At 47.3% G+C, this 24472-nt stretch overlaps 1 protein-coding gene across 1 annotated transcript in view; it reads left to right on the top strand.

Annotated features, from left to right (window-relative positions):
- The window catches only part of LOC146188623 (putative serine carboxypeptidase CPVL), a 100399-nt gene that overhangs the window by 64983 nt on the left and 10944 nt on the right, over positions 1 to 24472 (top strand). The window contains exons 6-8 of the mRNA XM_084605091.1: positions 7080 to 7272; positions 13203 to 13533; positions 19724 to 19939. Coding sequence (XP_084461217.1) covers positions 7080 to 7272; positions 13203 to 13533; positions 19724 to 19939 — 740 coding nt within the window. The remainder of the gene's footprint in view (positions 1 to 7079; positions 7273 to 13202; positions 13534 to 19723; positions 19940 to 24472) is intronic.

Here is a 24472-nt window from a genome sequence, read left to right as displayed (position 1 = left end):
TCACTTCTTTCGAGGAGTGTTAGATACGAAGGCGTGTGCTGGAACTAACAACGGTTCAAAGAGTTTAAAAGAGTTTAGCACTTGCTTGGTGAAACTGGTGCCCATATCTATTCAGTGAATAAACACAAAGTACGACGGCAGACGAAATCGTAGGCAGTTTCTAAAAGAAGAAATGCATGATTTTGTGTGTGTAGGCATCCAAGTACAGACCGGAGAGCAAGTGCTACACGCTGTGCTGTAAAACTATTCTTAGCCTTTAAACCCTCCTCTTCTTCCTCGCCATCACCTGCCAGTTTCTCAACTTTTCCAGTAGTGCTCTACCAGCGGCCGCTCTTTAAGCGTCTAAAGTTGAAATCTGAGCATGGTTTCGCAGTGCTGCTCATAGGTGTTGAAAGCCCCCATGTTTAGCCTCTTCTCGTCCGAGGCGTACTTCATGACGCCTGCGGCTTGCTTGTAGGCCTTAATAATACGTATTTCCCTTTTAGTTTGTTCTCTTTCTTATATTTTCGGCACGGGAGGGCGTACATCACCTCGATATGATGAATGCCGAAGTGATCTGCAGTGCCTCAAGTTTCGTGACCGATTTCCTTTTACTCCTAACCCATGCATCTTGCATATTTATTCCGTTACGTGTTTTAGCAGCTAGCTCATGTCGTATAGCTTCCTTTCCTCCGACAGCCACATTACCAAGATGAGAAGCTTATAGTTGCCCTTTTTACAGCTTACGCATCAATTTCTATTTATATCGTTCCTTTCGATTGTTATTGTGCAACCTAATATATATATGTAGAGAGAGAGAGAGAGAGCATAAAAACGGTGAGGCAGAAAAATTAACTAGGTGATGTCCGCTAGGATACCGTTTACGTGGGAAGCTGACCAAAGGGAGTAAAATGAAAGAAAGAAGAGTGACGAAATGAGTTTTACTTGTCCATAGACCACTGTGATAAGGAGATAGAGGGCGCGAACTTTTAGTCGGAAACTAAACTTGGGGTCCTTGAAAAGCTTCAGGACCGCCTTGATCGCTTTTCTTTGTAATGGGTTTGTGCAAGGCCCCAGAAGTTTTGCTTCTGTAAGAGGACATGCGTGCAAGCGGCTGATTATACAAGCTCATCGCGAGATGCCTGTTCAGACGGTTAACTTTGTTCCTTAGCGATCTATTAGGTCCTTATCAGGCTTGTTGTGTTCCAGGTCGCTCCCCCTAGCTCCACGGTTTCGGCCTTAGAGATCACTTTCTCTGGGCGCAGGCACGTAATTATCAGGCATTCTTTGTTCGTTTGACCAGGAAAAAGGCATTCGACATTAGTAGTCATGCCTACTTGTTCAGAGTGTTAGAGGAGGCTGGCCTCTACTCTGATTTTCAGAGGATGATGAGAGTCTTGTACTCAAGGCCTACCTCTGCGGTAACAGTTCAAGGTATGGTTTCCCAGGCTTTCGATGTAGGCCGTGGAGTTCGACAGGGATGTCCCTTAGCACCTGCTTTTTATGTGCTTGCATTCGAACCTCTCCTCCGAAGACTAGCAAAAGACACCCAGATAGGGCAGGTTCCCGTTACCACCAGGCTCTCCGCTTGTCCCCATGTTTGCCAATGGCGATGACCTGACTATCGTCGTTCCGAATGAAGCATCTGTGTGCTCTGTCCTGAACGTCATATAAGGGTACTGCAGGGCTAGTGGGGCTAGGCTGAATAAATCCAAGAGTGCCGCCCTGTATATCAGGCAAGCACCATCTAGTATAAACCCCTCTCATGGCCTTGAAGTTCGCATACTAGGATTTCACTTTCGGTCCGACGGGTTATCAGAGACCAACTGTCATCTTGCTAAAGAGAAGCTTGAGAAGAGAGAGAATATGGGACGTTGGCGTGCCCTCTCACGGCGCGGGTTACTGTCGTTCGGTCAATTCTGTTCTCGTTCCTGACAAATGTTGGCTCCATAACATCTCTGCCGACACGTACAAAGCTGCAGCTTGAGAGAATCTTCTTCCGTTTCTTGTGGAACAGAATGATAGATCAAATCAGGAGGCCTGTGGTGAAACAGCCTCGGGACAAGGGAGGCCTTGGCCTCCCCGACCTGAGCATAGTAACCGCAGTGCGACACGTCAGATGGACCCAGACAGCCCTGAATACAGCCATGTCCCTGACTCGAAGCTTGACCTCGTTCTTCCTAAGCACCCGCCTTCATCCTTTTTCGCAAAGTACGTTTCCTCACTGTGTTCGCCGTTCTGGCTCTCCTTCGCCCTTCTATGCACAAGCACTTAACTGCTTGGAGCGACTCAGAGGTATCCAGGCTGACATAGATATTCTGGCAGTGCTGCTAAAGGGTCTAGCCAATCTTTTAACGCCGAAGCTCCCATATTCTAACACATCTGTGTCTTATATGCGTCCAAGATGGAATCTGATACTGGCAAACTTTTTGGATGCAAGCAGAGCAACGTTCATGTATCGCTTTGCCCACGGACGGCTCCCCATCCGCAGCAAAGCGTTCACACGAGCGAGCTTGCATTTAGTTTGCCCGTTCTGTGGTGGTTGTGAAGACATGGTGCACATCTTTACACATGTCTTCTCCCAGCAGCCCTCCTTCGACGATTGGCTGCCTTGTTCAGTGTTCCAGAAGTGCCGTATCAAACTATCAGGTACCTCAACCCGTTACCCAGGCATGCTTTGAAACAGTTTGTATTCTTGCTCGTTGAGTGCAGGTACTAAGTGTGGTCTGCCAGGTGCGCCGCTCCATTCGCACGCAGTTTTTCGGGCCTTCATGAGGTGCTCGCAAGAGTCCGCCAGGAGGTCTGGTTTCACCTAAGCCGTGAGCAGCGTCATCTCAGCGAGCTTCATAGACATTCATAGACATGTGGAGCAGGCCACCGTTTATTTGCGAGCTTTCTGGGCGTACCATAACAATGTCAATATGAAGCACTTTAGGGTTAGAGTTGTCTTTCAGGACATCCGAGGTCCAAAGAAGGTCCGGTCTCCCTGTGTTCGGCCTGCTGTCACAGCGGGGACCTTAAACACAGTTGGCATAGTGTTCGGTGACTGCTGTGTGCGTGTCACCACATGACTGCCCCCTTGCAAGATACGGCCGTCATCCCGAAACAAAATCCTCCTCTCCCCGGACATCGGGGAGGAGGGTGAGGTACCGGGGATGATGTATGAATGATGACGGGCAGAGAGCTTATGTGAGACCTTGAGGTGCGGCGCCTTCTGGAGCCAAACCTCCTCCCATCTGAAAACGGTACCAGCCAAGTCTCGCTAAAAGCGATTTCAGTCATAAAGTGCGTGCCCAGTCGTTTTATCGCAACCACACTACTCAAACGTTGGAGATATGCCATTGCGATTAGATCAGAATATGCGTTTGTAAACGCCGCTCCCAGCTACAGGCGGCATAACAGCGTACAGCGTCAGTCCGGAGAAGGCCGACGATGATATATGTCCTAAGTAAACATGGCACAGTGGTATTGTGAGTGCGGTGCTCGAACGTAATTTTATTTCATCTGTATGTACTCATTATCATTATCGCTCGCCTCTGTTTCATGTTGTACAAGTTAGTTATCCTTGATAAATATTTAGAGAAGGCAGTCTGTAAAATGCAAGGTATCTTGTAACGTAACTTTACACAGAAGGCACTCTGGCACCGAAGCACACCAACCACCAGTCCGGTCAGCACGAAAGCGGAGCACCGTTTTTTTCTTCGTCGTCTTCTCTGAATCGCCCGTTCAAATCTTCGTCGTCTATGAATGGCATGTGTCATTGCCCCCCTTTTTGGCAGCATCGCCTCGATGCTGCAAATGCTGCTTGATGCGATAAGCTGATAGATATTATGCTAAGTTGGTGTGGGATACCACAACACAAAACGGGGCACCATCAGTCTCAAGAATAGTCAGCGGGGCGATTGTGGTAGGGTTTCATCCTGACGACGTGTACAACATCAGTGAACTTGCGTCATCTGCGGCTTGAGGGATCTTGGGTCGTGGATTCAACTTCGTAAGTTACGTCGCTGAGGCGGCGGACACGATATGGGCCGAAGTACCGGCGCAGCAATTTTTCAGAGATCCCACGATGACGAACGGGCGTCCAAATCCAGACATAGTCTCCAGGCCCGTAGGCAGCGGAGCGCCGTCCCTTGTTGTAACTGTCAGCGTCTAGTTGCTGTCGTAGGTATATGCGCTAACTTGCAAGCTGCCGCGCTTCTTCCGCAAGCTGGGTAAAACTAGCGATGTCCAGGTCAAGCTCATCTTCGTCGTCGGTGTATACGGGCAGCATTGTATCCAGTGGAGTGGTCACTCAACGGCTGAAGACAAGCTCGAAGGGTGTGAGCCGCGTCGTCTCCTGAAGTGCCATATTATATGCGAACGTGGCATATGGGAGGATTTGATCCCAGGTCCAAGGTTCAGTACAGCCATAGTCAGGCGGGCCGTAAAAGCTGCCGCGCGATCGGTAATGATAACAGCCGGGGCGCCATGACGCAATACGATGTCGTGGACAAAAAACTGTGTGACTTCGGTGGCAGTTCCATTTGTGAGCGACGCGGTCTCAGCATATCGGGTCAAGTAGTCTGTTACGACAACAATCCAACGCTTTCCATTACTTGACTTCGGGAAAGGACAAAGAAGATCCATCCCCACTTGTTGGAAAGGAGTTTTCGGTGGAGCGATCGGCTGAAGAAATCCAGCTGGCTTCACGGGTGGAGTCTTTCGGCGTTGACAATCACGGCAGGTTTTAACGTAAGATCGCACTGAAGGTAATAATTTCGGCCAATAGTATTTCTCCCGAATTCTTGCAAGCGTACGACTAACTCCCAAGTGGCCGGAGGACGGTTCGTCGTGAAAAGCGCTTACGATGTCAGGTCGTAGGTGCGTAGGTACTACGAGTAGAAATGCGTCTTCTGGCCTTTCAAAATTGCGCTTGTAGATAACTCAACTTCGTAAAGCGTATGACTGCAAGCTACGACGAAAAACAAGCGGTACTCCACCACCGCGTCCTTTCTGATAATCGATAAGCGGCGCCAGCTCCGGGTCCTTGCGTTGAAGGTTAGCCATATGGAATTGGGTAATGGCTCCAATAAAGGGAAAATCGTCGGCGTTTTCCACTGCAGTGGAGTCCATTTGCGTGCGTGACAAGCAATCCGCATTTTGGTGTTTATGTCCCGACTTATAGACAACAGTGACGTCATACTCTTGAAGACGGAGGCTCCAGTGAGCTAAGCGTCCAGACGGGTCTTTAAGGCTTGCCAGCCAGCACAAGGAATGATGGTCGCTGACAATACGGAAGGGTCGTCCGTACAAATATGGTCGAAACTTGTTGATGGCCAGATTACCGCAAGGCACTCCTTATCCGTTGTCAAATAGTTTGCCTCCGATCGTGAGAGTGTTCGGCTCGCGTAGGCGATAACCCGTTCTACTCCGCTTTGCCACTGAATGAGTACCGCGCCGAGGCCAACTTTGCTGGCATCAGTATGTACGTCGGTTGCGGCGTCTTCATCGAAATGGGCGAGCATTGGGGGTCTGTGTAGGCGGCTTCTAAGCTCCTGAAAGGCTTGTTCTTGATCGTCTCCCCACAGGAATGGTATGTCTTCTCTGGTTAGTGCTGTCAGTGATTCAGCTATCTTAGAAAAATCTTGGACGAAGCGTCGGTAGTATGAACAAAGACCTAGAAATCGTTGGAGTGCCTTTTTGTCGGTGGGGCGTGGAAAATTTGACACTGCGGCAGTCTTCTCGGGATCAGGCAGAACGCCCTCTGCACTGACATCATTACCGAGAAAGCGCAGTTCCATGAAAGCAAAGTGGCATTTCTCAGGCTTGATCGTTAGTGGTGCGCTTTTGAGTGCTTGAAGCACGATGCGCAACCGGTCCAAGTGTTGCTCGAAAATAGGCGAGGAAATAACGACATCATCTAGTACACCAAGCACGACTGCCACTTCCGACCTGATAAAACCGTGTCCATCATACGTTGGAACGTGGCCGGTGCAGAGCAAAGACCAAACGGAAGCACCTTGATTCCGTTCAGTTCGAGATGACGGTGTTGTTGGATCAACACCGTATCAGAAACGTAGGTGGCGCTTGCGTACTTCAGTTGCAGCCTGTGGTATCGTCCGCGCAGTCTTGTGAAATACTGTGCTGTCCTCTTTTGTATATCTGCCATCTTTTTGTCTTTATCTTTTACGTAGCGTTACCTAGGTGCTCAAATTTGAATGAATCTATTAGTAAGCAAATGTTGCATACGCTTCAACATGCTCGATTATATGCGAATCTTGAGAGCCCAGAAAATTACTCAACAGGCAAAGCATCGTTTGCGTGCATTGTTCTGCATTGACAATGCAGATTATCTTAGCGTTTTAGCATTGTAACTTCCAAGTGAAACAGTATTTGTTAAATTACGAGCCAACTGATAAGACACAGTGCTCTTCATCGAATATGTGCTCACGAAGAACATTATTTCGGGAAACTTTAACTCCGTGCCTTCCACTGGTACCTATCTCTCTTCGGAGTCTCAGCTATTGGCGACTTTCATGCACAAATCACGGTGGTTTAAAGATAAATTGTCATTTAAATTGCCTTTTGCACTTTCACAATTCATTTGTGCATATGCTTTCTAAGGTCAAAGGTGCAGTTTGCGTTCAGTAAATTGCTGAGCAATATGTTTTTTTTTCGCATATCACTTTTGGTGAAATCTTCTTTTGTGCCCCTTCTGTGTAATAGGCGGTGACAGCAGCTCTACCGTTTCTTGCTTAAGTTGCAGATCGGTTTAAGTACATATCTTTATTCTTTAGTAAAGTTGGTGCACTGCCTAATACTTAGAGTGCTGCACACCAAAGTTACGGCGTTTCAAAATATTAGAGCGTACCAACTTGTAGTGTCATGCTCTATAAACAAATAAATTAATTGAAGGACGAATAAAAATTAACAAATAAATAACAAAAGGTTTAAAGTTCCGAGAAATTGAGAACGTAATTCACCTTTTATAATCGGATGTCATCAGAATCTTGAATAACTTGTATACCCTGCGCATTTGTTTACCTTAAGTTGCACATAATAAAACATTGCTCACAGATCCTTCACTTAACGACCACTGAAAAAGTTATGCCTTTCAGATCTGCAGATCAAGGAACAGATCGTTTATTTCTGACGCCATTGATTCAAGCTTGTAACTTCTCAGAAGCAAAAGAAAAAAGCAATGTTACATACTTCAAGCAGTATGGCATTAACGCAACTGCGCACTCTGGCTACATAACTGTGAACGAGACCACAAAGAACCATCTCTTCTTTCTGCTTATTCAGGCGGAAGTAAGTATCTGTCTTTTTTTAACTTTTTCTGTGCTCCTTTTTACGGTGGCATGGAATGCTATTTGACAAGTAAGAAGACGAGATTGAGCCTAAGCGCCCACTGCGCGCTCTTACCTGCACTGTCCTCTGCTAATCAAAACGCTTTCTCGAAGACTTTTTAAAAGTACCCCAGCGCCGTGCTGTCTGCAGCCATGACAATATAGACAGTGTCCTAGTGCATTTAAACACTATCACAAAACACTGTCTTGTATAATAACTTTTGGTTTCGGTTTTAAAGGGTTTACCGTCACGAAACAGTTCAGTCTGTGCGGTGGTGGTGGTGAAAACAAGTAATATATTACACAGAGGTATATTAACTAGGTGGGATGCCTAGAAAGGCCTTCCATTGGCGTTTGCCGCAGCCCGAGCGCGCTGCGTTGACCTTTTGGGCCTCTAGGGTGCAGCAGCTTGACAGGGTCGCTTCCCAGTTCTCTTCGTTGAGGTTGGAGATAGGGGGCAAAAATGGGTTTTTCTGGCAGGCCCACACCATGTGGTAGGTGTCAGCCACCTCCCCACAGTGCGAGCACAGTCCATGGAATTGTGGATCGAAATGTTTTAGAGTAGCCGGACACAACATTGTATTGCGGAGCAGGCGCAGGAGCACCCCCTCGTTAGCCTTCCCCAGCCCTTTGCACGAGGTGGGAAGAGTTTGGTGCGTGGATCTGTAATATTCACATATTTTTTTAACTTGGTAAACTGGACGGAAATCAAAATCCTGGTCCGCGTCGGGTCCCGTGGGGAATGCCCAGAGAGAGAGCACGCCGGCAGCGTCGGCTGCCTCTTTCACGTGGAGACCTGGTGACCTGGAGCCCAAACGAGAGATCGGTACGCGGGATCCGAATCTCGACTACAATTTTGGTAGATGCCGTAAGCTAGGGGAGCAGTCCACCCTTACTGAACGTTTCGACAAGCCCCTCGCGAGTCGGTTATTATGTATTTGTAGAAGGATTCGGAGGCTGCGAGGGCGATGGCAACCTCTTCTGCGCGGGTTGGTTTGGACCTTGAACGTAAAGCCATCTGCTGTTTTGCCCTTGTGGATGACCCCGGCTGTGTACCAACCCTAGGGTTCGGGATGGATACGTCCACTTAAAAACTCCTGCTTTGCTTCTATAACGGCGGTCCAAGGCTTTCGGCCGCGCCAGGCGACGTCCATTATGGTCCTCTTTGGACATGTCTGCGGGGAGAGGCCGCACATGGAGGGCGCGTCTCCATTTTTCGGGAATGCGACATCTCTCCTCTGTGAGTTGGGTATGTTGAATGTGAAGTCGGGCATGAAGACGGCGACCCGACTGTCTTTGTCAGACGCGTGTACTGATTGATGAGGTGGGCCTCCCGAAGCGCCTTGAAAGTATTCACCGCACCCAACTCCATGAGATGGCTAGTGGAGGTGGAGACAGGGAGATCCAGTGCTCGTTTCATGATTTTACGGAGGAGAACTTCGAGATTATCCTCTTCCTGTTTCCGCAGATAGAGGTAGAGAGTCGAATACAAGATTCGACTGGTTACGAATGCCTTCGCCAGCCGCAAGGCGTCCTTGCATCGTAACTCACCGCGCTTGTTGGAAACCCGGCGGACGATGCGGTCCAACTGGTCCGCCACCTGTAGGAGCTTGGCGAGTTTTGTGGCGCATCGTCGCTGGCTGTATAACTCTGATTTCCTTAGATTCTTGAATGGGAACGCTTTGCAAGGAGAGATTGATTTGAGTCGGAGCATGAGCGCGAGGGGCGCAGATGCACGAATTCCGATTTCTGCGGTGAGCATTGAAGACCACAGCCGCTGGCATAGCGGTCCACTATGCTAGCAGCCGTTCGCAGGCTGGTCTCCACGTCCTTCAGGCGCCTTGCTTGGCCCAGACGGTGATGTCGTCGGCGTACAGCGCGTGCTGCACCCCTTCTACTGCACCCAACAAAGCAGGTAAGCGCATCATCGCAACGTTGAATAGCAGACCGAACAGCACTGCGCCTAGAAGTGTGCCCCTCGTGCCGAGCAAAGAAGGTCCGTGTTCTTGATCCTGTATTCGGATATAAGACAGTCTGTCTGTGCGAAATTATTTGATGTAGTTGAAAGTGTTCGTACCACTGTTCGTTTGACTCAAGTGCGTGAGTATGACTTCGTGTGCTACATTGTCGAACGCCACTTTGAGATCCAGGGCGAGAACAATTTTGTCCTTTCTTGTGCATGTGATGGGGTTCAGTATTTCGCGGTCGAATCAGAGCAGGACATCCTGCACGGATCTATGTGGGCGAAATCCGAACATGGTGTCCGCAAAAGGGTTGTGTTGTTCAAGGTAGTCAGACAACCGATCCCACACCATCGTCATCAATTTGCCCACACACGAGATGAGAGAGATGGGTCGGAGGTTTTCCGTGTCTGCTGGTTTCCCGACTTTGGGAATAAATGTGACGAGAGCCGTCTTCCATTTAATGGGAAGGGGGGATTCCCCCGTCTAGATCGCATTGATATAGTCAAGAAGGCAGTGGTGCTCCGTGTCAGGGAGATTCGCAAGACGTTTGACGGTGACCTTGTGCCTGCCCGGCGCAGTGCCCTTCTTCATTTTGGCCAGACTGGACCGCAGATCATGCAGCCGGAATGGGTTATCCAACTCTGAGTTTTCCCTTCCTGCATAGGAATAGGCCGATCCGCGGGTTTCCTGAATTGTGCACAGGTAGCGATTCCGCAGTGCCACTGCCAGCTGCATTGTTTCCTTGGAATGAGTGCACGGCTTTGTGTAGGGGTTTTTGCGTTTCCGTGCGTGTCTGTGTTGGATTGATGAGAGCTCGGAAGAGCTGCCAGGTGTTGTGGCTCGAAATTTGCCTCAAAGCCGTATTGCAACGATCCATCCAGTTGGAGTCAGCGAGTAGGGCCGCGTACTCTGCTGCCTGACGGATGAGATCCGCAAAGCGATGTTTGCGCGTCTTGATTTTGTGACGCTTCCAGCGGCGCGTGAGGCTATAGTGCGTGCTTGCCAGAGATTCAGAAGGTGGTTGTCCACGTCCGTAACTACCTCTGTGAGCTGTATTTGTTTCTCATGGGATTGAAGGTGCGCCATGACTGAGAGACGCCCTAGTGGTGGGCTGCGAATCATTTCAGATATCTGGGCTCCTTTATTGTAACTGGCATCGCGCGACACATGGCCGCCGAGGCATTCGCCTCCACTAAAAACGCGGCCGCCGCGCCCGGGATTCCACCCCGCATCCTTGGACACAGTAGCCGAGTGCCCTAACCACTGCACCACCGCGGAGGGTTGGTAGGAACTTTCTTACAGCATAGTTGACGGCGATGACAAAATGTCCGAAGAACAAATAGTGCTACAGAATAACGGAGAGATCCATGACGAACACAATAAAAGCGCTTGAACCTAAAAGTTGAGCTATCGAGACGCAGAAGATACCGTGTCTAGTACCAACAATGAAATATGTTTTCTGAAGTCGTGAAGCTTGGTTCGAATCTTTTGTCGCACATTTTACGCCCGTAAGAACCAATTATGTGCATGTGTGCGAACGTAGATGGTGGTATGAAACTGGGATAATTTGTGAGTACAGCTTCTTGCGGTATGTTTAGTTACTGCCTAGATGCTATTTTAAAACAAATACTTTGCAAGACCGACTGGTACAATGGCATGCTGTCAATTGATGATGTACGTCACTGACATAAGTGTCACCAAGCTCTTATTCTGATTGCTTCCTCACTCCTAGTTTTTTGTCTCACGCTCCACATCAACTATAAGAGTTGCTGCAGCACGGAAGATAAAGCGCGCCTCAAGAAGGAGCTCAGCCTAAAGTCTCTTTCCTAACGGCCTGAGAACATAAAAAAGGATCAGAAAAAGCAGCGCACTTTTGACTATGCCTAAACGAGGTTGTAACCAGGTTGTAACCAGCGAAAACATGCGCTACTGTGCCTGAGCGCTTAAGATGCTCGGCTATTGAACACAACTACTAGGTTTCGAACCCGACCGATTCGAGACCGCTCCTCTCCGATGACTTTTCAGTGGTAAAACATAGCATGCAGACTACTAAAGTACGGCCAAAACGCGCGGGTCCAGTCTGAACTTGCGAGGCTTCGGAAGTCATTCATCGGCAGCCAACGAATTGCGATTTGAAGCACTAAGAGCTTTTGCACTTAACTATCCCTATCCCCACTGAGACGATTAAAGACAAGAAGATGAGGTGGGCCATGATGAATACCTCAGGATGATTCTCCCCTACCCCACGTATTCGGGAACTGCTGCTCAGAGGGTCTAAAACCGGCGCGCGGAAAACTGCGGCAGAAATAATTGGCGCGCAGGAATTTTGTTGTAACATTCGCCCTATGCGTCGAAACGCATTCAAATGCAAGCTGTTATATTTGAATAATAACGTGTTCCAGAGCATGCCGCCATCTTGGACTATAACTGAAGCTTGAGGGATGGCCATAAACCGACAACAGACCTCCCAGTAGTTCATTTTGGAGAAGCCTGGCGCGCAAAAAGATAGGGATGTACGATAGACACTCCCAATAGTGCCTAGCCAGCTCGAGTGATGTGCTGGTTGTGCTCCCAAAGCTAATAATATACTACGCGCTCCTATAGACGCTTTTTGTTAGCATCCTTAGATCCCCTATTTTATATCCCCTGTTTTACTTTTGTTTGATTTTTTGAAACTATCGCACTGATGTATCTTGAAGAAGGCACTATTTCCGCGAAAATTTATGTCTGTTTCTCGATGATCAAAGCAGGTGGCTTGATTCTATATAACATTCTATATAAAGAAAGATGCGAACTGAATTATAGAAATTGATCTCGGGGAAAACCAAATGCGCTTCTTGCCCATTCCGGATTGCAGTAGATACTTTCGATGTCGTCTGGAGAAGATTGTATTGGCCGAGGGTGTCCGACCTTTTGTCACACAACCACCGTTGAACATGATTGTCGTTACCCCTGCCATCGATCAGTTTCTTTCTTTTAGGGCGCAGGACTACTTATTCAGGTTTTTAATTAGGAAGGCTTCTCTTCCGTATCCGTGAACCACCATCGCAGTCACGTAATTATATTATTGCTCCTATCCTTCTTTCCCGATGAGAAGAAAAATATTGCATCAAAATTTGTCTTGCGCTACAGTCAAACAATTAAAGAGGAGAAAGAAATCGGAAGGATTTCCGAAATAAACAGCAGAAACCTCTCTTGGAAGAAGGGAGCAGAGATGTGTGACCAACTGGCTCAACGTTCAACTCTGTTATAGCAGAAACGGGCAAGTGCCCCGCACAGGTATTGATTGTCAATAAATAATCTGACTATACCTGCATGAAGCACAGTACTTTCTTCTGCAAAAAATGCGTTTTCCCGATATTTCTGCGCGTAACGTACAACCACTTTCAACATCGTTTTATGGTCCCCTTAGGTTAATTCGTGCCGCTGTCAATACCACCAATAGATGAAAAGCTTCTGGTGCTCTCAGGAATCCATGTCACCGTTTAATTAGAAATTACGTGTTTCTACAGCGCCGCGAAGGCAGCAGTCGCTAACTCATCACGGGCTCTGTATAATATTCTTTTAACATGAAACGTTATATTTTTTTTTTAAAGAAGTTAGTAAAACTTCGGTTACATGCGTTTAAATAAATATCCAGTGAGTTCTTTCTGTTCGTTTTGATTTCATTTCATGCAAGTATTCTACAGAACGTATTCAGTCCACACATTCTACAGTAGCGTGTTAGCACATTTAGGTGGAAAATAGCGCGGAAGTACACGAAGGACGGAAGGAAGTAAGAAACGGACACATTCCATCATGAATGTTAACCAACCCGCCCAACTTTCGGCATCACTTAGCACATTTAGGCTTGACATGTTTTCAGTAGCAACACAGATATATCAGTGTCAGTTGGATGTCTGATTGTAGCATCTGAATTAATTTCCAGGAAAATCCCAATACGGCACCCCTGATGCTGTGGACACAGGGAGGCCCAGGTCTGTCAGCATTATTCGGGCTTCTGCTTCAAAATGGCCCTTTGTCGTTCGAATACGGGAAAAATTTTTCCAGAAGGGACCTCACGATACAAAAGCATGTAAACATCATCTATCTGGACGCACCAGTAGGGGCTGGCTTCAGCTTCACAGAGAACCAAACTGGATACCCAAAGCTACTGCCTGACGTAATTACCGATATCATAGAATTTCTCAGACAGTTTCTGGAGCTATTTTCAGAATACAAGGAGCGTGACTTCTACATCGGTGGGGATTCTTATGCCGGTAGGTGCAAGCATGAAATTTACTCTCTGAATTGCCGCAACTATCAGTGTTTACTTCACAGAATGTCAGAGAAATTTGGCTTTAAGTAATTGAGAATGAACCGTGGTTAATACAGCACTGCTTTCAGATTTGAATCTACAGAAGGGACGGCTGGAATAACGGCTGCTCCAGAGCAATTTTAGTTAAGTAGATTGTTTGCACTGCTATTTTCGGATGGTGCGTTCTAAATAGATACAGGTTTAAAGAAATACTGAGACACATTTTGCTTATGTCGGGTTGAATTTGTTAATTTATTTCGTGAAGACGTTTGAGGGATTAAAATATATTAGTTCTATTTCATCCTGGGGATCGGCTCATAACTGCAAGTTAATATTGAAGAGCAACCGAAAGACAAGAAAGGCTTGAGTAGATTGTGCAGCTTCTCATAAGACGTGGGGTGGGGAACCTTTTGTCTTCGAGCTAATTTGAAAGCTGCATAGAGAGAAATTACACAAATAAATTTAGAGAAATTCGCAATCGTGAACTATGTTTTGAAATACAGGGGCGCATGGAAAGCGTACGCCAAAACTAGAAACGGCAAAGTGATCAAGATAGGCGCAACAATGAGCTTGTCGGATTATAGCCAGGGGAAATCACAATTGAGCACTTTGCATTCGCGTCAGCATGCTTTTAGAGCACCGTTCTGCTGAAAAGTGAGCGATTTATAGAAAGCGGGATTATGAGAAAATGAACTAATAATCTCTTTATTTTAGCAGGGCTTAAGAGATGCACAACGCTTCTATACCATCCATCTGCATCCAGCGTTATCGCATGCCACTGCTGGACGTTTAAAAAGCTTACTACTACGCTCTTTCACAAAAAATTGTATTGCTACGAACAGCTTCTTTTGGCTGCTTTCAACTTAACATGGTTAAAAGCGACAGGCACTTCTTCCGTAGATGACCACCCAGAAAGGTGCTTGCTGCCCCGCCGATATGGAGGTCAACCTGAATGCGGAGAAAATAATAAGGAATCATGAAGTGGCTTTCAACAGTCGCTAGGTTTTTGATTTTGAGTACATGGGTGATGAATACCCACTCATTAGATAACGCATTCACCCTCCTGCTGACGACATGCTAATTGGTATGGCATGCTAATCTGCACGATCAATGTCGATATTATTGCGCTGCAGGGGTGCGCACCGTTTGAGGAGTAGTAAATGGGCATGCTTTTCCTGCTAGCTTCCTGGACCTCCAGCAGTTTCCCGCAGAGTAATATCGGGCATAGCCGTCTCAAGGGAACATGAAGCGATCACCGACAGCTGATCGGTGCGCCGCGTCGTAGGTTTGGCGAAAAAGGTATTATAACTGCAACGACAGCCACGAACACGTTGCTCTAAGTCACCTCGATGAAGTGGTCATCCTATCCTGATCACTCGTCATCTTCACCTAGTGTAACCGATTTATGGAAACCGTCGAAGGCGTCATCAAGGATAGATTCAGTTCCTTTGGAACCAAGGACTCGACATAATAAAGGTCCTCACCGATCTGTCGAATGAATACAGACGACGTGCCAGTAAGCCCCACAAAACACCGTCATGACAGCAATGGTAAGAAAATTGCTTTTCTGAAAGAACTAGGAAGCAGTTGTAACGCTCAATTTCGCCGGACAATCGGTAGAAAACGCGTTAACAAAAATGCCCCAGCGTATTTTTTCACTTCCACCGAGCACTACCAGGCATCTACAAAAAAAAGACTAGCGATGTTCTTCACTGCTACAAAGCCCCATGATGTACCGCCGTAAGAACGGCAAACCATCTGGGATCGAGTGGAAGCGCCTTGCGCAGATGTCACCAGTCGAAAAAGTTCTCTATGGGATCAGTAGTCAAGTTGTGGAGTCACTTTGGTTCGGTGTTAGTTTTCACCGCTTAACATAACAAATGAAGGTGTCTGCCTTTCCCCTGCCTTAATGGCACACCAGACCAGATTTGTACCGTCAAGTAATACCCTTCCTTGGAAGCCGGGAGCCGCTGCTGGGAAAACCAAATGGAAGAATTAGATCGCCAGAAAATTTTTTCATTATGCTGGCGAGAGTTTTTGTGTTAAACAAATGGGGATTAGGTGCCTATTTCCCGCCGGATACGTTCTAACGAGTTATATATAGCGTGTTGGCAGGCACGTGTTGGAATATTTGTCCTATGTTTGCAAACGACGTCGTCGCCTTATTTTTAAACTTTGGAGACCACATCCAGGTACTTCAGACCGCGATGGATGCAATCAAGTTGTGAAGACAGGCTTTGAAGCCAAACAAGCGTCAATTCGCGCACGAGGAACTGCCGTTCTCTTAAATACATGATATGGAGTTATTAGTCCACGTAGGCGCGCAGAAAACTGCAGCTTTATAGCGGTTCCCGCAGGTGGGCGAAAATAAATGTTCTGGGAATTTAACATTCCGCTCGCCCGCAAGACACGGCGACCACCCTCTATCTCTCTTTATTTCACGGTGAGCACTTATCTTTCCCCTCCTGGTCTCCTTTCCGCGGAGCTTAGGCGGAGGAAGAGAAAACTTGCGCAGCACGCCGGGCGGCCCCTTCTTCCCCTCCCCTCGCATCTCGGCGCACAGCATCTGCATCCGGAGTGTGATCCGGAGAGACGACGCCGCGACGCCAGAGCGCGCGGTTGCCGCTATGACCGAGGTTGAAAATTGAGCACTTCCTATAAAGATCTTGGGTCGGCTGACTTTGCCTCGGTCTGTCGTTCCTCATGACCACGGCTGTTGCCCGAGCAAGCGGCATGGTTCTCGGCTCTGAGAGCGGAGCTCGAGTTCCCTTGAGAACCCGCGCAATGTGTACGCCAATTCTTTACACTGAGCGCATATTACCCTCGATTTCTCAGAAACGTTTCTTGACATCGCCGTAACTTCCCCACACCTGACATGGGAGAAACGGGAAATCAATGTAAAGGGCCACGAACAGAACCCTTCAGAAAAACCAGTTTGTTATGACGTCCCGACCTGTACTCGCGCACTTCGATGTTATAGCCGAGACTGAACTCCATGCCGACGCAGGTGGCGTGGGTCTATCGGCCTCCCTTTTTCACAAAATCGCGGAGAAGAGGAGACTTTAACGTTTTCTACCCGCTGCCTGTAGGAGGCCGACGCTAAATATATGACGACCATTTAGGTCATATTTTCCCGCCTATTTGTATGGACGACCATTCAATGTGTCAGTGATCCCTGCGAACTTAGTTCTCTTAATAGCTTGAAGGACTCTCGCAGCCACCTAGTCAAATGAGCATTTTTCTCTTGAAACGCTCGCCCAGCATCCTGCTCATCTAAAACTGAAAGTCTGGATTCAAGCACATCGATGCGGACTGCCTATCGTTAGCTCACCCGTGAGCGCCTTTGACGATTACGTGCGCGTTTTAGGACCAATAAAAAGTACTGCTCAGACACTCAGCTGTAGCTGTTGCTCTACTACCTTCAAGCATAGTCCTCTTACTGCTAGGCAGACATGGGCATCCGCCCGAGAGTGAACCCTCATGAGGATGTCCTCACCCTCACCTCGTGAGGATTTGATTCAGTGAGGCGTGGGCGAGGGAAGATCGGCGTTGAAAAATTCGTGAGGATGAGGGTGAGGGAGGGCAGAGGCAGTGAGGTGCGGGTAAGGGAGGGAAAGATGCAGCGTTTGAGGGGAGAGGGCAAACCTTCCACGAAAGGCGTAGTTTCTGTATAGTAAGAAAAAGGACGCGGCAACACGAAAGGCACGAGTGACCACACACTTTCTCCTCCGCTAGGGTTGTGTTGTATAGGGAACCCAAACTCAACTTTCGCCGCGCGACGGCAGCACCGCATTCCTGGCGTGATGGCGAAATGTGAAACGATGGGGCGTCGCCGGACCAGACGCTCTGCTAGCTTCCTGTGTACGTGCGGTGATCGAGTTGTGGCTGGCGGTTATTGGGTGATACAAAAACGCTTCCGCTGATGCGAAACGGAGGTACTAAGGAGAACTGTGTCATGGGCAGCCACAATAGTCGGCGCAGCGCAAAAAGACGAGGCTCACGTGTGAAACGAGACTCACGTGTGAAAAGAAACAATATTTTTTTCATTGACGAAATGATATTACAATTTTAAGAATAGGTGGGAAACGCTCAGTAAATGCAAGCTGAGCATACGCAGGTTATTTATATATCTGCGCATGTAAATTTTAAGACGTATGGCAGCCCCATTAGCCACAAGGTAAAAAAAAAACAATGATAAAACGCAAGTACAAGGGAGAGTTATTGTACCTCTGCTTGTGAAACGTTCAGTTTTTTATGGTGCGCTGGTCGTTATCTGCACACCCAAATGAATCATTTTCATGAGACACATAACAGCTGCCCGCGGCACTGTTTCTCTGGCAATCGCAAAAAACGTACTGAACTGTTGCCGAGGTAGCGTAAATATTCACAAAACAATATTTGTGAAAATCTAGACTGGTGCTTTCCCTACATAGGCGGGTGTCGTTCTTAGGAACACATTTCTTCAGCCCCATTCTGTGCAATCATATAGCCTGTCTCTTGATGCTTTTTTTCCGAATATTCACGATTCACGCCAGTTCTTGCATTAAATGCGAAGTATAGCCTATTCTTCGGACTATTTACTTACAGGTTAAATATATTAGATACACAAGCATCAAAACGCGATGGTAAGCGTTTATACAATTTTTTTTTGTTTTAAGACATTAAACCATTCGCGACGTAAAGCTCCGCGAGATGCGTGTACCGGTAGCCGCAAAAAAGAAGAGGGGCGGACTATATAGCACGTGAACACAGAGAAGGAATTGTTGCCCACGAGCGCAGCGGTGTAAAGAAAACGAGCACGGTAATTTTCCAATTCCATTGACTGTAAGAGGCCTCGGGTGCGAGCACTCTTCGCTTTCAGCAAACAAAACAACGCAGGAGCCGCGAATAATGAAGCCGCTTTCCTGCAATGAGGCACACGCATCTTATCACAAAAATAGCAATTACAGATGGCTACACAGTAACAAACGCAGGCCACGAAGCAGGAGTGACGGCTGACATGCATTTCATAGCGGCGAGCAACCAGAACAATTTTTAGCGCACCTTCAGAAGTGCCGCTCGCAACTCTGACTGGCAGGCACTAATCTTGAACGACGCATCGAATGAAATGGCCGAACCTAGCTAATATAGGAGGGTATATGCCCGGAGGATTACGATGATGCACTAGACTGGAATCGTCGGGTCGATAGATCTAGGAGGGGAAACGATATCGAGAAGCTTTTCCGTGTTTTTTTTTTTTTTTTTTTCATGGTAAATGCTGTCGTGACGTGGCTCTGTTCCTTTCCTTTGATATACAGTGTGTGCCGAGAATAATTTTTAATGATGGCAGCCATGCGTGACTACTTCCGCGTGGTTCAAGATTATCGTAGTTTCTTGCGGGGGCTTTGTCTTGGTTATTCTTTTAAGCATGTGTTTTTGAAGGCGGCAGGTATTTTCCTATCAACCATTCTGCCCGCTGGTTGTCGGCTGCGTTTTTCAGTTCCTTATGGCACGAAACATCGAAAATAGATATTCATTCTTTCATCCATTCTTCGTATTCCTAACTAGAGGACTGGCTTCATCATAAGTATATGAAAAATCCCAAGGTCGTGTTTTTTTTTTTTTTTTGCTTAATAATGAAGGTGTCTGATGCGCTGAGTGGGGACAACTGGGCGGCTCTATCAGCAAAGCTCATTTAGTTCCAGCCACTTTCTTTCTTCATGATATGCTAGTAGAAGTGCAGTAATAGCTAATGCTTTTATCACCCATCTATAGAACGTATTCTCGCGATACAACCATAAACCTTCGTAAGTCTCGAGGAGCTGAGGAAAGAAAATGCATATAAAAAGCTACCCCCAACGTGTCAAGTTCGATTTAATGTCATTTCCACAAAAATATGTATTCATTCCTCATTTTGTTTATGTTACCTGCATATTTACATGAAATTCTGCAAGAGTTAAGGATGTGCTCGTTTGGGGTTGCATAATGTTACAAAAATATGCGAATGTTTGCCACAAATCACAATATTTATTAGTTGTCCAAAGACATTCAATTTGACACGCTTAACACAATTTTGACTCTGTTGTATACATTCTGAGACGAAAAAAAACAACCAAACGTATTAAATGTTTCAAAAGTTTTTACCCCAATTTTTCTCTATTTTTTTCTTTCAGCGCGCTACGCTGTAGGTCTTGCGCAGTACATGCTAATGAACTCGGACGGACTAAACCTGCCGTTACAAGGGATAATTGGAGGCGTTGGCTTTCTTGCACCCATCTTCCAATTAGCAGATTCCAGCGAATTCCTCCTTCAATCTTCAATGCTTGATACAAACGGTTATAACGAGTATAAGCAGCAGTTCCTTCAAATGAGACAACTTGCAGCTTCTGGTAATGAAACTTTGATTGGCTTGGCGCTGTACAAGCTATTCAATACCATATTCACTTCTACACCAAAAACACTTTTCCAGAACTTAACCCTGTACAATGATCATGCGAGCCCTTTGCACACCGAAAGGCCGCTCTCAATGATATTCTGCGTTTTGTACGTAAACTCTAGTGAGTTCAAAACAGCTATTCACGCAGGAGTGAACTCAAGCATCCAGTATGCCAACCCATCACTTCTCACAACTTTTGCATACGATTGGTTGGTTGATATCACAGCAAGCGTTGAATTTGTACTCAATTACACAAGAGTGTTATTCTACAGCGGTCAAATTGATACACTTTTTCCGTCTCCAAATTTGCAAGGATATTTCGAAACACTTAATTGGACCCAGAAAGAAATGTATGTTTGCGCTGAACGCACAATTTGGAGGCCAGACAGGACCTGGTACGATGGGGCTGGTTACATGAAGTCAGCAGGCAACTTCACTTCAATGGTAATGATAGGTATGAGTCACTATGCAGGTTTTGACAAGCCCGTTGAAACATATCATCTCATGAAACAATTTATACAGGGCAACATTTCTCTCTCTCTTCCAGAAGAATAAATATTTTAGTCATACCTTGAAATGAGACTAAAATAAACATTTCCACTAAACAAATTATGACGCAGTTTCTTTGAATATTTGATTGTGCGTTGCGGTGAAAATAAAGTTTTGATGTTCCTGTGTTTATAATATGCATGCATCCTGCAAAGGGAAACTTATAAAAAAGAAAGATCATTTATTATCGACCAAGAACATATATCACTGCTATTAAGGGCTAGTCTACACTGCATGTATAACTAGAGAACCGCGTCGAGTTTAGCTTTGTATAATGCAGCCAGTCGCTTCTGTAGGCGTAACGCGAAGGGGCACTGTTCCCGGTGTAGATGCAATAGAATGTAATTTTCTGGGAATATGCTTTGAGAAGTAATAAAATCCTTTTTAGGAAGCGTGAACGTCCTAGAAACAATGATACCGGCGTTTTTAGCCAAATATTTTTCTAGTAGCTGTGGCTCGGCGATTGCAGTGGTCGGTAGCTGTTTCAAAGGTATAGGCAGAAATTATTTGAGGTGGGCGACTGATCCTAGAAACAATACAGGTTGCGAAAATGCAGCCCAAATAGATCGGACCTGCCGAAGTGAATCAGCAGGTGAGGCCAGATAGCTATATCGTCCAGCTCCCGAGAGACGCAAGAAAATCGGTGCACGCGAACCGGCTCAGGAAATACTACGCTCGTGCGAATAACGTGTTGTAGTCTTTGAATCAGACGAAGAGTTTGACGAGACTGAAGCAACCCTCAATTTAGTGATAACAGGAGGACAGTGGCTGCGCTGCTAGAGGAAAACACGCACTTGTCAAAGCGACAGTTGACGGATCTAGATCACCTGCTGAGACGGTACGGCAGTACATTTTCTGAAAGGCCGGGAAAGTGTAACGTTGGTGAGCACAAAATCATCTTGCTCCAAGGAGCAAAAGCTAAAAAAGCGTACCCCTATCGTGTGCCTATAGCACTGAGAGGAGATGCAGAACGGCAGGTGGAGCAACTGAAAGAATGGGGACTCATATATCCCGTAGAAATACCTTCGCGCATCCGGTTGTGTGTGTTGCTAAAAGGATTGAACAGTAAGAATTTATGCAGACTACCGTCGCTTGAACGCTGTCACTGAAGCGGATTGCTTCCCGATGGGAAAAACCAGTGGGCTGCTTTACGAGGTAGCCAGGGCCCGATACATCTCCATTCTAGATATGACGAGAGGTTACTGGCAAATCGCGATTGAACCAGACTCTCAGAAGCACACCGCATTTGCGACCATCAGTGGTCTTTACGCGTGGAGAGTGATGCCGTACGGACGTCGCAACTGGGCGGCGACGTTTCAGAGAGTCATGAACGAGATCCTGCGAAAGCACCGAGACTTTTCGTGTGCCTCCATATATGGTGTAGCCGTCTACTCTTTGACTTGGGAGCTACATATACAGCACCTGGAAGCGGTTCTTGCCACGATAGCATCGGTGTGGCTAACGATTAATCCGGAAAAATGCCGCCTAGTACAGTCTAAAGTCAGGTACCTTTGTCATGCGGTCAGATCGGGCACACACTCCCCAGATCCAAAGAGAGTGAGCGCTGTAGCAGAGCTTAAGAGTCCTTCAACGAAAAGGGAACTACTTAGCGCTTTGGGCCCCTTCAACTACTACCGGGAGTACATACCATCTTCCTCCGAAGTTGTACGCCCTCTGACCGATCTCACGAACCGACGCGTTTCGAACAATCTTCTATGAAGCGCGGATACTGAGAGAGCCTTTAACAATGTAAAGGTTGCATTGAAGGCAATCCCGACATTAAGTGCCCCGCACACAGATAAGGCGTTCGTGCTAACTACTGATGCTTCGGAAAAAGGGGTAGGTGCATTGTTGAGTCAGGAGCTGGATGGTTCTGAGAAACCCATCGATTTCCTCAGTAAAAAGCTAAAGCTGCAACAGGCGGAGTGGTCTGCTAATCATCGAGAGGCCTTTGCAATCGTGTGGAAGTTGAGCCTTCTTGACACATGGTTTTCGGTGCTAAGATCAAATTGGTCACGGACCATAATCCGCTGACTTACCCGACCCAGTTCACACCCTCCAGTGCGCGCCTAACTCGCTGGGTTCTAGCGCTGCAAAATTATGACCTGGAGTTCTCCCACATCAAATAATCGCCTAATCAGTGTGCCTATGCCCTGTCTTGACTAGAGAATGGTATCTAGAGTGGACGGCTCGGGTCGCCGCTCATCGGGGTGTTGGAAGTTCTAACAAGCCCTGTTGGCTTGTTGAGTATGAGGAAGAACGCGGTAATTGTTCTAGTTACCTAATATTGGCGAGTGTGGCTACCATGTTGGACCAAGGAACATATAGGCCAGGGTCCTTCCTGTATTTGAGCGTTGAATAAGTACTGTTAGTTTGTCTGCGTGTATCAGTATCTGGCGCTGTTATGTTTTATGTATGATGTGGTTTACGCATGCTACCTTGTATTGCTTTGTGGTGGTGTTTTATACGCCATGCAGTGTTGTTTAGAGTTTTGGCGCATGCATTAGTTACCGTTTGCGAATGTGCACACGAAGTATTGTCGTTCAGGGCGCACACGCCTCTGTGCGGAGTGTTGCACAATTGTTTTGCATGCTGCGTTTTGTTTCTGTTTTGTTTGGTGTACGCCACATCACAGTGCCCCCCCCCCTCCCCCGTTAGAGGAGTTTTATGTTGAGCGGACAACAAGTGTACGCGCAACCTTCTCGATGGGGAGGAGTTAAGTTTGCGGGGTTCGCCCAGAAACGAAGTATTCATCGCGAGTACACTGTCGCGGTGTCGCGGAGGAGATTCCGGAGGGGCGACCAAGGTCAAGGGGCAGCTTGACGCTGGCTGATTTATGACTGTCGCGCAGGGGCCACTTTTCGGAAGTGATGCCAGAACACATGGCAGCGAGTGATGCTACCGGCTCTGTCCGTCCCGTGCCGCGAGGGAGGCAAAACAGTGCAGTTAGACAGCACAGCGTAAGCGCAGCTAGTGGTTGTGAGTTCGGCGCTAAAAGCTATTTCTCCCGGTTCGAGTGAAGAGGGCGCGGAATCCATATATCCCGAAACGTGGCGGAACGCGGGCCTGGGAGAATTCGCTGCAGAGGGAACTGCTGCTGACATTTCTTCGCGGGAAGACGTCTGGACGTCCTTTTGAATCTGCCCCCCGCGCGCAACCGACCAAGGGCAGCGATCGGAATGTTTTGTCCTGAGGTTTGCGCATGTGTGTTTTTATGTGTGTGTCTTCGCAAGCGTAACGGTCGACGCTATTTGTCTTTGCGACTGCTTGGCGCCTCTTGCGTGAACTGAGGGAAGACCTCGGGAGAGAGTGTAAATTGCAGATGTGTGTGTGTGTTTGCGTGCGCAACCACTCGCTGCTGAGTGCGTGTGTTGTATGTGTTTTACTTGACATACGTAGGAGAGCGGTATATGTGGCACAATGATTGGCCAGCCCATTTTTAAACACTGCATATTATTGGCCACACAGTGACTAGTCGTTAATTGGTCAACTGACTAAACTAGAATTTTGGGTGAAGCTAAGGAAGCGAGGGTGGAACAGTTGGGCTCGAGGATAGTTGGGGCTCAAACTAGAGTCAAGGGCAGACTGGTTGTTTGAGGAGGGAGGCTAGGCTGACTAAGGTCTCAAGGGACTCCGACCTAAAGTGCAGCAGAAGGCCAAGGCGTGATTCTGCTAGTCTGTGACCTCCGACCGTTCACTCACTTGTAGTTAGCCCCCTATGTTTCATGTCGCATCTGACGACGTTGATGTAAATAAGTGTAAAAAGTGTAAATAAATGTGTACAGTCTGAGAAGGCTCATCTCCGCACCGCAGTACGTCGCTGAGCCAGGGCCGCAGCGGTGGTCACCAACACCGCTCTCTACGAGCGAAGGCAGAAAAAGAAGCAGCAAGAAATACCTGCTGTATAGGGAAGCTCATCCATTCCCTACGCCTTCGC

This window comes from Amblyomma maculatum, chromosome 5 (genome assembly GCF_055883805.1).
Source record: "Amblyomma maculatum isolate TAMU_Amacu chromosome 5, ASM5588380v1, whole genome shotgun sequence".
Classification (NCBI taxonomy): domain Eukaryota; kingdom Metazoa; phylum Arthropoda; class Arachnida; order Ixodida; family Ixodidae; genus Amblyomma; species Amblyomma maculatum.
Note: the sequence above shows the minus strand (reverse complement) of the source record. Positions and strands in the feature narration are given on the sequence as shown.